The sequence below is a fragment of the Telopea speciosissima genome, chromosome 4 (assembly GCF_018873765.1).
Source record: "Telopea speciosissima isolate NSW1024214 ecotype Mountain lineage chromosome 4, Tspe_v1, whole genome shotgun sequence".
Classification (NCBI taxonomy): domain Eukaryota; kingdom Viridiplantae; phylum Streptophyta; class Magnoliopsida; order Proteales; family Proteaceae; genus Telopea; species Telopea speciosissima.
Genome location: NC_057919.1, coordinates 14,900,349 through 14,916,108, shown reverse-complemented (window position 1 = coordinate 14,916,108; position 15,760 = coordinate 14,900,349). Strand labels below are relative to the sequence as shown.

The window sequence follows — 15,760 nt, the reverse complement described above, 5'->3', positions numbered from 1 at the left end:
GAGATCGGATAGAGGTTGGTACCACACTTGGAACAGATTGAAGAAATTTGAAGAATTAGACATAAAATTGGAATGAATGCAATTTTAAGACAAAAAAAAAAAAAAAGAAACAGTTTTTCAGGTAATTAACAAACACTACCCAAGCCAGAGGCTGTTCTTAAGAGAATGATTCTCGAATTTCAGAAATAAGAATAGATGGATAAAAAATAGAGCCCATATAAGTAATGTAACTCTTTAAAACTCAGTCAAATAGGGATAGATCTTCACCAACAGAATTGCAAGGCTACTTAACACTGCATTTGGTTGTGTAAATCTATTGGTGTCTGTTTTGATTCTGGTGTAACATCCATAGAGAGAGTACCTGTGGATTTGAAATTCTGACAGAATAACTGTTTGGTTACCCTGAGAAGCAGCAGAAGATGAAGGGGGGGGGGGGGTGAGAAGAAGGGTTAGGGTTCAATCGGTAGAGACAGAGAGAGAACGAGAGAGAAGAGACAGAACGAGAGTGAGATAGAGATTACCTGGAGTCGATGCGAAGAGATTCACCATTGCAATCCGAATGGAGAAAATCCACCTCTGCAACCGTTACTGGAAATGGGTTCTCCTTGACCTCTGCAACCATTGCCGGAAGGGAATTCTTTGATCGCGAGTTAGGGTTCCAAAGTAATGACCTGAGAAGCAGAAGAAGATGAAGGGAGAGAGAGAGAGAGAGAGAGATTACCTAGAGTCAATGAGGAGTAGCAACAACGATGGCAACGAGGAGGAGCAGAGCTGTAGATTCAATCGTGAGGGATAGAGAGAGAACAAGAGAGAGAGATAGAGATAGAGAAGAGACATAACAAGAGCTGTTGATTTCGTGAATCTCCAGATGTTGCGTTTTTTATACCAAGGGTTAAATCTTCAGAATTCATCCTAAGGGGTGAAATCTGAAGATTTACGATTTTTAGTGTAAATGGTGGATCCCTAGATTTCGTGAATCTGCAGATGTCAACTCATTTCATCAACCAAACAATTTTCAAAATTGAGAATCATGATTCTGTTGATTCAAATCCCAAAGATTTACGCAACCAAACGTGGTGTAATTGTCCCAATCCAGAAAATATTAAATTGATATAACCTAAGATTCTAGGATGGGTTGTTAGAAAACTCAGGAAAATAAAGCAAGTAATTGAGATGGAGAATTGGACAATGATGAACCATATTCCTTTTCAAGACCTGAAACTGAAATAAAAAACTCTCCTGGACTCGACCAACTTTATCATTAACCTATGTAATCTCCTATAATGACTCATATTCCAACTTAACAACTGAAACTTGACTCCTATTATAAGCACCTGTCGACAGCCTCTAAAGACCCTGCTTCAATTTAATTTTAACTACATTAACCCCTAAACTTTGCTAAAATTTCCAATCTATCTTTACTAGAACCAATGGCAAAATTTAGGCCTGGGCTTCCAAACCGGATCTTGTTTGTCCAGATAGACTAGCACAACTAGATCAGAAGCAAATCACTAATAGCTAGCCATTGGCTTCAAAATAAGATTAGAGCAATGATGAACAAATAAAATGTGTGCTTGCAAGAGAATATTCACCATCGTGTGCTTACAGAGGCATTTAGAGAGTGCATATTTACATCATTTGTACCAATGTAGTTTCCTGACCCTACAAAAAGCCCTACTGAACTACGATGCTTGTTTACAAAGAACAAGGGGAGCTTTAATTGTCAAGATCTGTGTTAGAATCTTCCATTTGACTCGTTGGGCCTTCTATTGCTCTGTGCCCTCCTCGTTTGGCTGGGTGAACAATATTCCTCAAAACTTTGTTGCCTGATACAGGAATATTGAATTTTCAGCCACCGAACAGAACAGTTTGATTTTGTTTAGGGGAGAAAGAAAAAGTTAAGTTCAACTCAAGTCTTTACAAGCAACAGCAATTCCAGACTAGTGTGTAGCATACCTGATGCCACGATATTCATGATCACTGCCCTAGCAAACTGGAATTCTGATTGGTGTGCATTGATGAATTTAACCTACACATTTAGGAATCCATTAGACAATCAAATTTGCATTTCCCAGATGATATAAGGGCTCTAAATGTGTAAATACTTTGGCTGCTTAGACCTAAGTCTAAATAAATCCAGTACATACAAACTTCTAAAACATTCATTAGTGGCTTCAACAAGCAACACATAACATATTAGAGATACACGTAAACTCAAACAAGGCCCGTCAATAGTATAAATCTTTGGAACTACTGAACATACAGAAGATTTACTGAACCATGATGGAAATAAATGATCAGTAGTCATACCATTTCACCATACGTATAGCCCACTATTTGATCAAGTCTAGCTTGATGCCGCAAGAGGAATGGACGCAGATGGTTCACATACATTTGCCTAGTCCCCTGATAAAGAACAACAAAGAAATTGAAATAAAACATAAAACCAGCACGCAGTGAGTTCAAAGTGAGCATGAATCCTCTGGCACAAGCTTCTCACATGAATTTTAGATCTAAATTGTGGCATCTGAAACTCATAATTAACAAGCAACCATAATTAGTTCTTGAATTTTCTTCTAGAAACCAAACCCACAAGATAGCATATGTCTAAAGCTGAGAGATATCTGTTACTCAATGCTTATTTCAAGTTTCACTTTATTTATTTTTTATTATTTCAGGTAGTTCGTGAAATTTCTACCAAATTCATAAACTGAAATTCCATACTTTCAATGGTCCAGGGTTCCTTTTGAATCTATCAATTGTATTTTTGTGTTCTCCCTGAAATTCCTTACTTTCAATGGTCCTGGGTTCCTTTTGCATCTATCAATTGGATTTTTGTGTTCTCCCTTCTCACGTTGCCAGATGCATACCTGGAAAGATGTCCAGAACCATCTAGGATGAGTAAGAAAACATAAAATCCAGCATAACATTAATACGGACAGCATCGATGCTTCACAAGATTACTCTTTAAATTGCAGGTCCTTGAAAACCAATGCTATCACCCCTACTTGGACACTGTACATCTGCAAACCATGGAAAAACCGGTATTTTTGCCACCATCTGCTTATGGGAGCAATAGAGTTACTATAGACATGGATATGCCTACATAACTTCTTGTTGATGGCATCCTGAAACCTCACTATGACTTGCATTCCTTTTTCTGTTATGAATGACAAAAAAAATTTTGAGGATGCGAAAAGTAAGCAGACTACTCTTCACATTAATACCTTCTGTCAATGCTACATTGGGTTGACCAACTCAACTATTTTGAAGGATTCTCAGGTGATGCAACTACCTTAGCTGTGATAAGTAAATTTCCCATCACATTCATGTCCCTTTCATGAAAGTCATCCACTTGTTCATTCACATGACTGAGTCATACTTGATCAAGAATATTCTAATGAATCAGACTGACCCCTATTTCAAGACCATTCTGTAGTAACCAGACTTCAAAGGAAGTCCAATTGAGATTGCTAAAGTTAGCAATCATATCTTCCCAACAACTAGTAATTTATGCAAAGATTTGACAACTTGAGAATTCATGCACGTATAGACATTCTTGAAAGAGCTCCAAGCGAAGCATCAGTGTGTACTTACTTCTGCAGATGGCACCTGAAGCCAAACAAGAAATGCAAACTTCATGTGGTAGTACATTGGAACCCTGCAAAATAAGAGAAACGATGGAAGGTGTGAGAACAATTTACAACAATCTTCCAAGAACAAGGAACCCTGTCAAGTGATATTGATGCAGACAAGCACTACAAACAGTACAGTCGAAGGCTTATAATTAGGCCAATGGTTCTCCATCTGGGCCTTTTGGTTCAGGCCAGACCAAGCCCATGGTCTGGGTGTTATTAGTTCACTAACAACCAGAATCGTGGGGGGTTCGATTAGTAGTTTCTATTTGTTAACCCTAGTTACTAATTTGATTATTTAGTAGTTACTACTTAGTTATTACTTCTGTCTTTCCGTTTTCTTCAGCTCTTAATGTACAAGGCAAGTAGTAACCACAAACATGTGTGAGCCTTTTCCCACTTTCTATTTTTCTGTTTTTCGAGAGGTTACTTCAAACATCTATATATTGTAAGGGCCTTGGTGCCTATCCCCACGATTTGATAGTTCAGTGGAATTGGATTTTGTGCCTTTGTCTTGCTGTGAGGTACAGTGGTGAGGTGAGATGCCTTCTAGGTTAGTGAGATACTGACCAAGTCCATAGGTGAGAGGCAGTGGTCATATCCCTTTTTTTTCCCTTCCTTCTACCTATTTTTCTGCAATTCCAGTTATTGTTTGAAGCTGTTTGAGATCTATTATTGGAGCTGTCCTGTTATGTCCTGTTGTGCCCTACTGGTGGAGTACTGTTAGCATAAGAGGGAGATCAATTGCAATCCATTACACATCTGTATACACCCTGTAGATACCAGATCTGGGTCCCTACTTGCTGAAACCTTATCTTCTCCATACATATCAATCTGTCCAGCAGATACGTGTGTTGTTTGGGAGTTAGCCATTAGAGGCCTTCCATCAACCAGGGTTTGAGCTCCATGCTTCCATCTACAAGTCAGATCTGTAGGTGAAGTTACTAATTTTTTTAAGTACTTTCTAATTTCAGTCCTGCCTTCATATCTTCATAGTAGCAATCTCCAAATATGCTCAAATCTGACCGTTGGCTCAAGTTCAAACTTTAAGGGTTTATTCTCCATCCTTGTTAGCCCACTCAACCAGAATTTTGGCCACATCAGACTTGTCTTTTCTCTGTTTAATTAAATCTCAGTTGCTGGTTTTGGTTCATATAATCCCCACGATTCTGGAGTTACATGATGTTTTCTAACCCTAATCCTTAGGCGATTAGGATACCCCATTAAGTATTTTAGGCTTATACAGGAACACACAAACCTCTCTTCCCTAATTGTTCTTGGGCTCAACGCATGTAACAGGACATGCAGGCAGCTCATGCACTCATATCAATTCTGTTTAGATGGTGACAATTCAATGAGGTTAGGGGACAAGAAAAGATTTGTTTTCTTTGCCTCGTGCACTGGTTATCCCCTTTTACAGATATCACCAAAGCTGGCATACACTAAGTAGCATAATATGGGCATTAAATGTATCTATTGCATATCAAAAAACAAAGTGAAACCTTCCAATGCCCTGATCCCAACAAATGGCTAAACAAAAAGAGATTATTCTGAATTCCAATACTTGAGCGAAGCAAGGTGCAGGATTCTACCAAGACAATATCATGACCTTTCAAATTAAGCTTTCAAACACTTTTAAGATTTGATTGCAAGGAAATTCTACATAAGTAGCAAAGTTATCCAGGACGGCACGTCTTGATAAACTTCTTAGGGTGGCCCAAATATCTGCCAGGTGGCAGATTGGATGGGAGCCAAATTTTGTAGACAAGTAGACCCCAAGGTGCCTTGCCCACATGTCAAGTTTCAGCCCAGAGGAGTTTCACGAAGTGACAAAATAAAGCTTCTAAAAATCTAGGGACTACAAGAGGGTGCACGGACATTCATAGCTGACAAATACAAGGATGAATGGACATACATGGATAGGTAATTGATTGTATTTGAGCCTGAAATTTGACACATGACTAATCCATAAGGTATACAACTAATCCAATGATCAGTTAACCAAAGCCCACATGGCGGACCGCCCTGAGAAGCTTATCAAGACGGACTGTCTAAATGAACTTTTGCATTCTACAGAATTGCACAAAAGAAAAATATCTTCAAAGTAATTTTGTAGAAAGCAAGCATAAAATAAAAATCATCTTCTTATCTATAGTTATTATGAAATAAAAGTAAATAAAATAAAATCCTCTGTTTTTTTAGATCCAACAAGCATGGAATGTCCAATTTTATCAAAGACAATGTAAACAAAGAGGGCCACCAGGTCATGAATTATACCAGGAGATAATTTTGTCTGAAAAAACCTCTGCAAGGCTAAAAGATCCATATACTGCAAGAATTGAAAATGTTCAAAATAAGGTATCAGAGGTACCTTTTACATAATGCGAACTTATATAGGATGGACCAAAGATAATTATCAATGCCAATTCAAGGCCAATTTAGGCCTCATTTCAATATGCGGCTTCTTTTTCTTTTTAGCCTTTTTGAGAACAGATATAAAACACTCCAACATGTGGAAAAAGCATGTGTTTGACTTTTACTTTGGGTGGGGGAAGGGACAAATAAACAGAAAACAGGTCTTTTCTGGAACCAAAAAAATTATGTAAAAAAAAAATAATGGAAATGCCCTCTTTTCTGTTTTTGCACTAAGAGTTCAAAGTTATAATAGTCACCAAAAGCAAGTAAGATGGGAGAAGAGGAGGGGAAGAAGAAGAAGAAAGAAGAGAAGGAGAGACGCATGGAATGCTTGAGGAGGGAATTGATTTCTCCTTCCTATATTTACTTACTTGCTTATAACATATGGAATTACATCAATACCCCCATACTAACATAATAAAACCTAAGGAAGTAAAAAGGTAAAAATACAGGCTAATAACAAAGTACCCTAAATATTCTTATTACATGAACTCTAACACATCTAATGAGCACATGGCGGATTAGGGGGTAAAATAGTCTTTTGACATTTCAACACATTTCATATACTCTCAATTTCTGCCATTAGGGAAGGCTTGTTTTTCTGATTTAAGAAAAACGGGTAACTGACACTGACAGACAAACACATTTTCGCTTCAAAAACAAAATTTGAGAAAAAAAAAAGGTGTTTCTGTCTACTATTTCTGCCAACTATGTTTACAAATATTAAGTCAAAACATAGCCAAATGAAAGGCTTTAACCACTAACCTGCCCAATATAAAAGCCACTTCTGTTGTTCATTTTGATCCTTCTTCTCAATAGCCTTAAATGTAGAGTATACAGGTAAAACAATCCCTACTGAACAGCTGCAAAAATTTCAGTGATAAATTGGTGAGCTAAGTGAGCTTTATACAAGATAAATGACAAGCTAAGCATACAGGAGTAAAAATTGACAATAAAAAACATGGCTTCTTGAAACCTTAGGACACCGTGCTGCAATCATCATGCATCACTCATTAAAAAAAAACTTCACAAAATTTTCAGACCTTATTGCTTGTCATTACTATATATGAACAATAAAAATAAGTGCATAAGAGAATCCAGATTTCAACTTCTACTGATAATTTTATAAACGTGGATCTAGAGGCTCACCAAGCTGTTCGGATAACAACATTAGAACCAAGAGGGCAGAGAAGCGACCGCAACCCAACCTGCATCATTTCGAGAAGTCATCAATGTTGAACATTTTCCCATCATTTCATGCATAGAGAAAATTGAAGTGATAGATGAGCTCAATGTGATCCATTTCTATAGGTACTGAAGAAGTATTTCTTTTGGTTTACTTTTAATGCACTAAAAATGATTGGAAGTAAAAGTGCACATCGGCGAGAAGTTTGTGTTAATCATAATCTAAGCTACTTGACACACTTTGTATATTCTAAGTGCTTTCATATTTGACATGGTTTCCTTTATCAATGGAGGTAGAAGTACCCAATACTTTCATTTTCTGGACAAAGATGCTGTTGAAGGATGCAATTCACTCAGTATGGTGTTGCAATATAGGTTATTGAATTTGTGCCCTAAAACAAAAAGTTAAATAGCAAGAATCAGTAAAAATATATCTTGTACTGTAAAAGTCTTGCTATGTGTTTGATTCATTAGCTCATAGCCCTCAACACCCCCCCCCCCCAAAAAAAAAACCAAAAACAAAAAAGACCCTATATCCTACAACAGTGAAACAAATTGACCCTATCTGCCCTGGCCGACTAATGTAGTCCTAGATAGGTAAGAGGCCTACTAGGAGCCAAACAACAGGATCAAATAACAAAAGGGGTTGCTGGCTCGAATGGACAGCACTAGGATTTAGGTCAATTCCTAGGGTTAGGGTTGGATATTGGGAAAGGGGTTTATAGGGTATTAATGGGCAGGTCTAGGGGGTCAATATGGTATAAAAATAATAGGATTTGGGAAGGTTTTAAAATTCTGCAGTTCTGGACAGAATTGTGTTGCAGGTTTTGGGTTTTAATGGAGTGAAGGAATGGAGGGGATAAAGTGGAGACTAAGGGCTAGGGTTAAGGTCGAGTGTAGGGAGAGGTGTGGGGGATATAGGCTGGAAGTAGGGTTCGAAATTGATGGCCAGATCTGTAGTTATAAGGGAGTCCTAGTTGAAGTAGGAGTTGCAGGTTTAATGGAGATTAAGGTTTGATGGATGGAGGGGATTGTAGATTAGGTCTAAGTAGAAGAAGGTTTAAAATAAAAACAGATTCAAACTCACTATATTGCCGGAACAATGGCAGCAACTTGATGACTTGAGAGAACCTTCCGATCTTCACAATGCAAGGAGTCGCAGGAGTCCACCCACCCTATCCACCTTGAGATCCACAAGGATATACACTCACAAAGAGCAACAGCAATGGCAGCAAGCATAAAGCTAATTTTTATTAATCAAATTCGTATTCAATATATGGCCCCCTTAGAACCTTATATAAAAGACTCAAAATTAGACTTAGACACTAAAAAGGAATGGCCTAACCCAATCCTTAACCTATTAGCTAACTTAAATTGACTAGGAAACTGAAATAGACTCAAAATAGAGTCCTAATGACTTAAAAACAACTTAAACTACTTAAAATAAAGAAGATTCCCTAGTAGCCAATGGGATATAAGAACCTCTTAGCCAATAGGATCACTTCACTTAAATTAGACCAATTGAACCAATTGGATGCAACCAATTTAAACCGGTTCAATTAAAAACACACAATAAAAACTAAGTATTGGGCTAATCCCGTATGCAACCTATGTACTCTTATTTTAGGCCCAGAAAAGTGGCATATTACATTAGAAACTCATGGGATCAAAGGCCCAACAGGTATGTAACCCAACCCTAGACTTATTTCTAATGAAACAAGCCCTATTTGGTGATGAATCTGCATCAACTCTCCCCAACTTGGAAAAATTCATCCTCGAATTTTGTAGTGATGAGGGGGAATCAACATGTGATCAGCAGCTTTGACCATCCCCAAATAGAATTCCGGTGAAGCAGGAACATTAGGAATATAGTCTTCAAGGCGTGGAGCTTTCTCTTCGAAGAACCATGGTGGCATAACAAACTCTATGTGCTCTACCTCTGAATCAGCACTAACTGTGAATGCCCTATCCATAGAGTCTTTAGTGTTAGCAACCTTCTCATCTAATACTTGAGATACAAGCTCCACCTCTTCAAGAACAACATCTTGAATATCATTGATCTCCTGTGGAATATTCTCAACCACCTCTTCATCTTCTGCTGTTTCAGCTTTGTCTACTTTGACTTCTTCAAGGTAGACCTCTTCAGTAGAATCTTCCGCATGTTGACTTTCCATCTTAAAGCTCCAGGCATTGTCTCTTTCTTTTCATCACAATTCACTATGATCACTTCAGCTTTGTCTTCAACTTGTGCTCTCTCAATTTCCGTTGGCAATGTACATTTGTATTCAGCCGCTGATTTAACACTGGTGATGTCAGATTTCCAACACTCTTTAACTTGCAAACGAAATCTCATTGATGGAGGCTTCAAGTTGTCTTCAGATTTGAAGGCTTTTTGGTGGTGATGTTGTCGATGGGAATTTAAGTTACCTTGTTGTAGAGCTCTGAACGTCCGTGGGAAATATTTCTTACTCAGATCTTCTTTCATCTCTGCCCATGTAACAGGTTCTCTACCATGGTAGTCAGGATAATCCATCTGGGTTCTCCACCAATTATGTGCTGGTCCCACTAGCTTGGTATGTGCTAGTCTCATTTTCCTATGCTCAAGCAAACCATACCAATTAAAATAATCATCTAAAGCAGCTAACCAGTCACAAAATACCTGTGGATCTGGTCTGCCATCATAGTCTCTCAACTCATACGCCTCTGGAGGTCTATGGCGTCTCCTGTAATCTCTGTATCCTCTGTTCCTATCTTCACTATGATCTTTGTCATGCCTACGTCGATCCCTGTAATCTCTGTCTTCTCTGTATTGATCTGTCCTTGGGGCTCTTTGTGCTACCGAATTGACTTGATATTTGTCCTTTTCTAGGGGAATGTTGTTGCTCCTTACTAGAGTAGTTTGGTGTTGCTCAATTCGTTGCAATGTTTCACTTATAGCCCTTTGACCAGCATGAAACTGCTGAAGCTTCTCCAGAATTTTGTTCAAAGAGTCGATGGAGACAGAGGTAATGGGCTGGCCATACTCATCCATGGCTTTGATACCACTTAATGTAGTCCTAGATAGGTAAGAGGCCTACTAGGAGCCAAACAACAGGATCAAATAACAAAAGGGGTTGCTGGCTCGAATGGACAGCACTAGGATTTAGGTCAATTCCTAGGGTTAGGGTTGGATATTGGGAAAGGGGTTTATAGGGTATTAATGGGCAGGTCTAGGGGGTCAATATGGTAATAAAAATACTAGGATTTGGGAAGGTTTTAAAATTCTGCAGTTCTGGACAGAATTGTGTTGTAGGTTTTGGGTTTTAATGGAGTGAAGGAATGGAGGGGATAAAGTGGAGACTAAAGGCTAGGGTTAAAGTCGAGTGTAGGGAGAGGTGTGGGGGATATAGGCTGGAAGTAGGGTTCGAAATTGATGACCAGATCTGTAGTTATAAGGGAGTCTTAGTTAAAGTAGGAGTTGCAGGTTTAATGGAGATTAAGGTTTGATGGATGGAGGGGATTGTAGATTAGGTCTAAGTAGAAGAAGGTTTAAAATAAAAACAGATTCAAACTCACTATATTGCCGGAACAATGGCAGCAGCTTGATGACTTGAGAGAACCTTCCGATCTTCACAATGCAAGGAGTCGCAGGAGTCCACCCACCCTATCCACCTTGAGATCCACAAGGATATACACTCACAAAGAGCAGCAGCAATGGCAGCAAGCATAAAGCTAATTTTTATTAATCAAATTCGTATTCAATATATGGCCCCCTTAGAACCTTATATAAAAGACTCAAAATTAGACTTAGACACTAAAAAGGAATGGCCTAACCCAATCCTTAACCTATTAGCTAACTTAAATTGACTAGGAAACTGAAATAGACTCAAAATAGAGTCCTAATGACTTAAAAACAACTTAAACTACTTAAAATAAAGAAGATTCCCTAGTAGCCAATAGGATATAAGAACCTCTTAGCCAATAGGATCACTTCACTTAAATTAGACCAATTGAACCAATTGGATGCAACCAATTTAAACCGGTTCAATTAAAAACACACAATAAAAACTAAGTATTGGGCTAATCCCGTATGCAACCTATGTACTCTTATTTTAGGCCCAGAAAAGTGGCATATTACATTAGAAACTCATGGGATCAAAGGCCCAACAAGTATGTAACCCAACCCTAGACTTATTTCTAATGAAACAAGCCCTATTTGGTGATGAATCTGCATCAACTCTCCCCAACTTGGAAAAATTCATCCTCGAATTTTGTAGTGATGAGGGGGAATCAACATGTGATCAACAGCTTTGACCATCCCCAAACAGAATTCCGGTGAAGCAGGAACATTAGGAATATAGTCTTCAAGGCGTGGAGCTTTCTCTTCGAAGAACCATGGTGGCATAACAAACTCTATGTGCTCTACCTCTGAATCAGCACTAACTGTGAATGCCCTATCCATAGAGTCTTTAGTGTTAGCAACCTTCTCATCTAATACTTGAGATACAAGCTCTACCTCTTCAAGAACAACATCTTGAATATCATTGATCTCCTGTGGAATATTCTCAACCACCTCTTCATCTTCTGCTGTGTTTCAGCTTTGTCTACTTTGACTTCTTCAAGGTAGACCTCTTCAGTAGAATCTTCCGCATGTTGACTTTCCATCTTTGAAGCTCCAGGCATTGTCTCTTTCTTTTCATCACAATTCACTATGATCACTTCAGCTTTGTCTTCAACTTGTGCTCTCTCAATTTCCATTGGCAATGTACATTTGTATTCAGCCGCTGATTTAACACTGGTGATGTCAGATTTCCAAAACTCTTCAACTTGCAAACGGAATCTCATTGATGGAAGCTTCAAGTTGTCTTCAGATTTGAAGGCTTTTTGGTGGTGATGTTGTCGATGGGAATTTAAGTTACCTTGCTGTAGAGCTCTGAACGTCCGTGGGAAATATTTCTTACTCAGATCTTCTTTCATCTCTGCCCATGTAACAGGTTCTCTACCATGGTAGTCAGGATAATCCATCTGGGTTCTCCACCAATTATGTGCTAGTCCCACTAGCTTGGTATGTGCTAGTCTCATTGTCCTCTGCTCAAGCAAACCATACCAATTAAAATAATCATCTAAAGCACTAACCAATCACAAAATACCTGTGGATCAGTCCGCCATCATAGTCTCTCAACTCATACGCCTGGGAGGTCTATGGCGTCTCCTGTAATCTCTGTATCCTCTGTTCCTATCTTCACTATGATCTTTGTCATGCCTACGTCGATCCCTGTAATCTCTGTCTTCTCTGTATTGATCTGTCCTTGGGGCTCTTTGTGCTACCGAATTGACTTGATATTTGTCCTTTTCTAGGGGAATGTTGTTGCTCCTTACTAGAGTAGTTTGGTGTTGCTCAATTCGCTGCAATGTTTCACTTATAGCCCTTTGACCAGCATGAAACTGCTGAAGCTTCTCCAGAATTTTGTTCAAAGAGTCGATGGAGACAGAGGTAATGGGCTGGCCATACTCATCCATGGCTTTGATACCACTTAATGTAGTCCTAGATAGGTAAGAGGCCTACTAGGAGCCAAACAACAGGATCAAATAACAAAAGGGGTTGCTGGCTCGAATGGACAGCACTAGGATTTAGGTCAATTCCTAGGGTTAGGGTTGGATATTGGGAAAGGGGTTTATAGGGTATTAATGGGCAGGTCTAGGGGGTCAATATGGTATAAAAATAATAGGATTTGGGAAGGTTTTAAAATTCTGCAGTTCTGGACAGAATTGTGTTGCAGGTTTTGGGTTTTAATGGAGTGAAGGAATGGAGGGGATAAAGTGGAGACTAAAGGCTAGGGTTAAAGTCGAGTGTAGGGAGAGGTGTGGGGGATATAGGCTGGAAGTAGGGTTCGAAATTGATGGCCAGATCTGTAGTTATAAGGGAGTCTTAGTTGAAGTAGGAGTTGCAGGTTTAATGGAGATTAAGGTTTGATGGATGGAGGGGATTGTAGATTAGGTCTAAGTAGAAGAAGGTTTAAAATAAAAACAGATTCAAACTCACTATATTGCCGGAACAATGGCAGCAGCTTGATGACTTGAGAGAACCTTCCGATCTTCACAATGCAAGGAGTCGCAGGAGTCCACCCACCCTATCCACCTTGAGATCCATAAGGATATACACTCACAAAGAGCAGCAGCAATGGCAGCAAGCATAAAGCTAATTTTTATTAATCAAATTCGTATTCAATATATGGCCCCCTTAGAACCTTATATAAAAGACTCAAAATTAGACTTAGACACTAAAAAGGAATGGCCTAACCCAATCCTTAACCTATTAGCTAAGTTAAATTGACTAGGAAACTGAAATAGACTCAAAATAGAGTCCTAATGACTTAAAAACAACTTAAACTACTTAAAATAAAGAAGATTCCCTAGTAGCCAATAGGATATAAGAACCTCTTAGCCAATAGGATCACTTCACTTAAATTAGACCAGTTGAACCAATTGGATGCAACCAATTTAAACCGGTTCAATTAAAAACACACAATAAAAACTAAGTATTGGGCTAATCCCATATGCAACCTATGTACCCCTATTTTAGGCCCAGAAAAGTGGCATATTACATTAGAAACTCATGGGATCAAAGGCCCAACAGGTATGTAACCCAACCCTAGACTTATTTCTAATGAAACAAGCCCTATTTGGTGATGAATCTGCATCACTGACAAGTTCAGATATCCAGAGAGGGCAAGTCCTGTGGAATTTGAAAATGGTTTTTCAAAGAGCCACCTTGAAGCTATGCCAACCAACCTGGGTATCCAACTCAACATTTTTTCCAAGATGACCTGCCAATCTGGCCTGGTTTCTATGATTGTGTAGAATGTAGATCTAGCAGTGGTAACATTTAGTGCAATCTTCCAACATACCTTTTACACCCACAAACCTCTCCCTGGGGTTCAGCTTAGCAACTCATCATAAAAATCAGACTCAACCTCATTAGGGGACCTAACCCAATAATTTTACTGAATAGAACCAATGACTGCCGGGGGTTCAGCCTGGGCTCTCAACCCAACAACAAAGTATGGGTAGGTCTGTCTTTTGCCACCACTTGTGGAAAAACATGTAAACATAAACGTTTTGAACTAAATTTTCTTTTGGTGCAAACAAATAGGAAGTTAAAAACAAAAAATCAAAGAAAAATTTTATTTTGTAGGACGGCCCCAAACTATAGAAAAACAGGGGAAATATCATTTTACTCAAACAAGAATTATCAATTACATAATACCCTCTTATCAGAAAAGGAAAAAAAAAGAGGAGATTGGGAGAACCCTCTCTTGAAAGACGTTGTGCAATCCACGGTGACGCCCCATGATAGTATACCTAAAGCCAACAACAAAAATAACTCTAACATAGAGTTGTTACCACAACGAAACTCCCACCTCCATGTTCCTCTAAGCAGTGGACGAATTTCACACAGGGGTGAAGAAAAGAACAACCCGAAATAGGATACATGAACGGTAAAGTCACTATATAGTCTATAGACCACTTCTTCCCCCAATTACACCCTGAATGAACTAAGGATTAAGGTCACCCTGCATATCAAATTAATAAACTACTTCACTCCACCATTCATAGAATTCCTCCCTCGGAGCAACTAAGTAACAATTTATTTCATCAAATTGAAGACTTGTTTTGCTCAATTTGTTTCTCCGTTCCTATTTATCAGCATATTAACTTAGAATTTAAAAGAAAACCAATAAAGAGTTAATTTTTTTTTATCGTTTTTATAGACAATGTTCCATTTAGGTGTCAGAGGCTGAACACCAGTCTCTAACCTGACTAAATCTGAGGCCGATATACGCAATGCTTCACTGAAATAAAGATGATCGTTTGAGTGCATCACGTGTAAACACCAAAAAGATGAAAAATTAGATAAAATAAAAGGCACACGGAGACAAAACTAACACGGAATGCAAGAACAAGATTGATTAGGCCATGGAATGAGAGAAAAGAAAAGAATAACAAATAAGTTTGAACAGTAATAAAGATCGAAACTGCCTGACCTCACTGGGGATGTTGGATCCAAGAAAAGCCATTCGATGAATGAATTTGCAGAAATAGAATTCGATGAATATCAAGAGGACTTCACATCCCAATCGACAGAGGGGTTTGCAAGATTTTGTTCATCTTTTCCCCCTTCTAGTTATTCTGTTCTCTGTTCTGGTCCTTTATCTGGCCTCGGTCGACGCCCTCCGTGGTTCCGTGAGAACTGAGAACGAAAGTAACCGAAGTACCGAATTGTTAATTTGGTTGTTTGCTTCACGGTGAAGAAATTGAAACTATTTGGGGTGTAGGTTTGGCCCAGCAAGGCCAGGCCCATCGAAAGCTACCCTGAGCCCAATAAGGCCTGGGCTGGTGTAGACTAGGCCATGGCTAAGATTTTCAGGCCCAGTGCCGGTCGGTTCAAGCATTGGCTGAAGAATCGGTCTGAGCCCAACATGTAGTACATAATCACATCATACGTAGGGATTGCCAAGCGCCACCCGGCTCGACCCAGCCCAAAC

At 38.9% G+C, this 15,760-nt stretch overlaps 1 protein-coding gene across 1 annotated transcript; it reads right to left on the bottom strand.

Annotated features, from left to right (window-relative positions):
- Positions 1-1,449: 1,449 nt before the first annotated feature.
- LOC122657868 (HVA22-like protein k) lies at positions 1,450-15,426 on the bottom strand. Its single transcript, XM_043852661.1, has 8 exons — positions 15,260-15,426; positions 7,200-7,258; positions 6,816-6,913; positions 5,913-5,964; positions 3,598-3,661; positions 2,311-2,406; positions 1,957-2,029; positions 1,450-1,826 (listed from the first exon to the last, which is right to left on the bottom strand). Exons 1-8 carry the CDS (start codon positions 15,290-15,292, stop codon positions 1,717-1,719), a joined length of 585 nt encoding a protein of 194 aa, XP_043708596.1. The 5' UTR covers positions 15,293-15,426; the 3' UTR covers positions 1,450-1,716.
- Between the last annotated feature and the right edge of the window lie 334 nt (positions 15,427-15,760).

Excerpts from the sequence above, each read along its gene's own strand:
- LOC122657868 (XM_043852661.1), bottom strand. The coding sequence starts at position 15,292 with ATGGCTTTTCTTGGATCCAACATCCCCAGTGAG. Across the intron at positions 7,259-15,259 it reads GATCCAACATCCCCAGTGAG|GTTGGGTTGCGGTCGCTTCT; the intron begins GTCAGGCAGTTT and ends GAAATGATGCAG. Across the intron at positions 1,827-1,956 it reads CATGAATATCGTGGCATCAG|GCAACAAAGTTTTGAGGAAT; the intron begins GTATGCTACACA and ends TTCCTGTATCAG.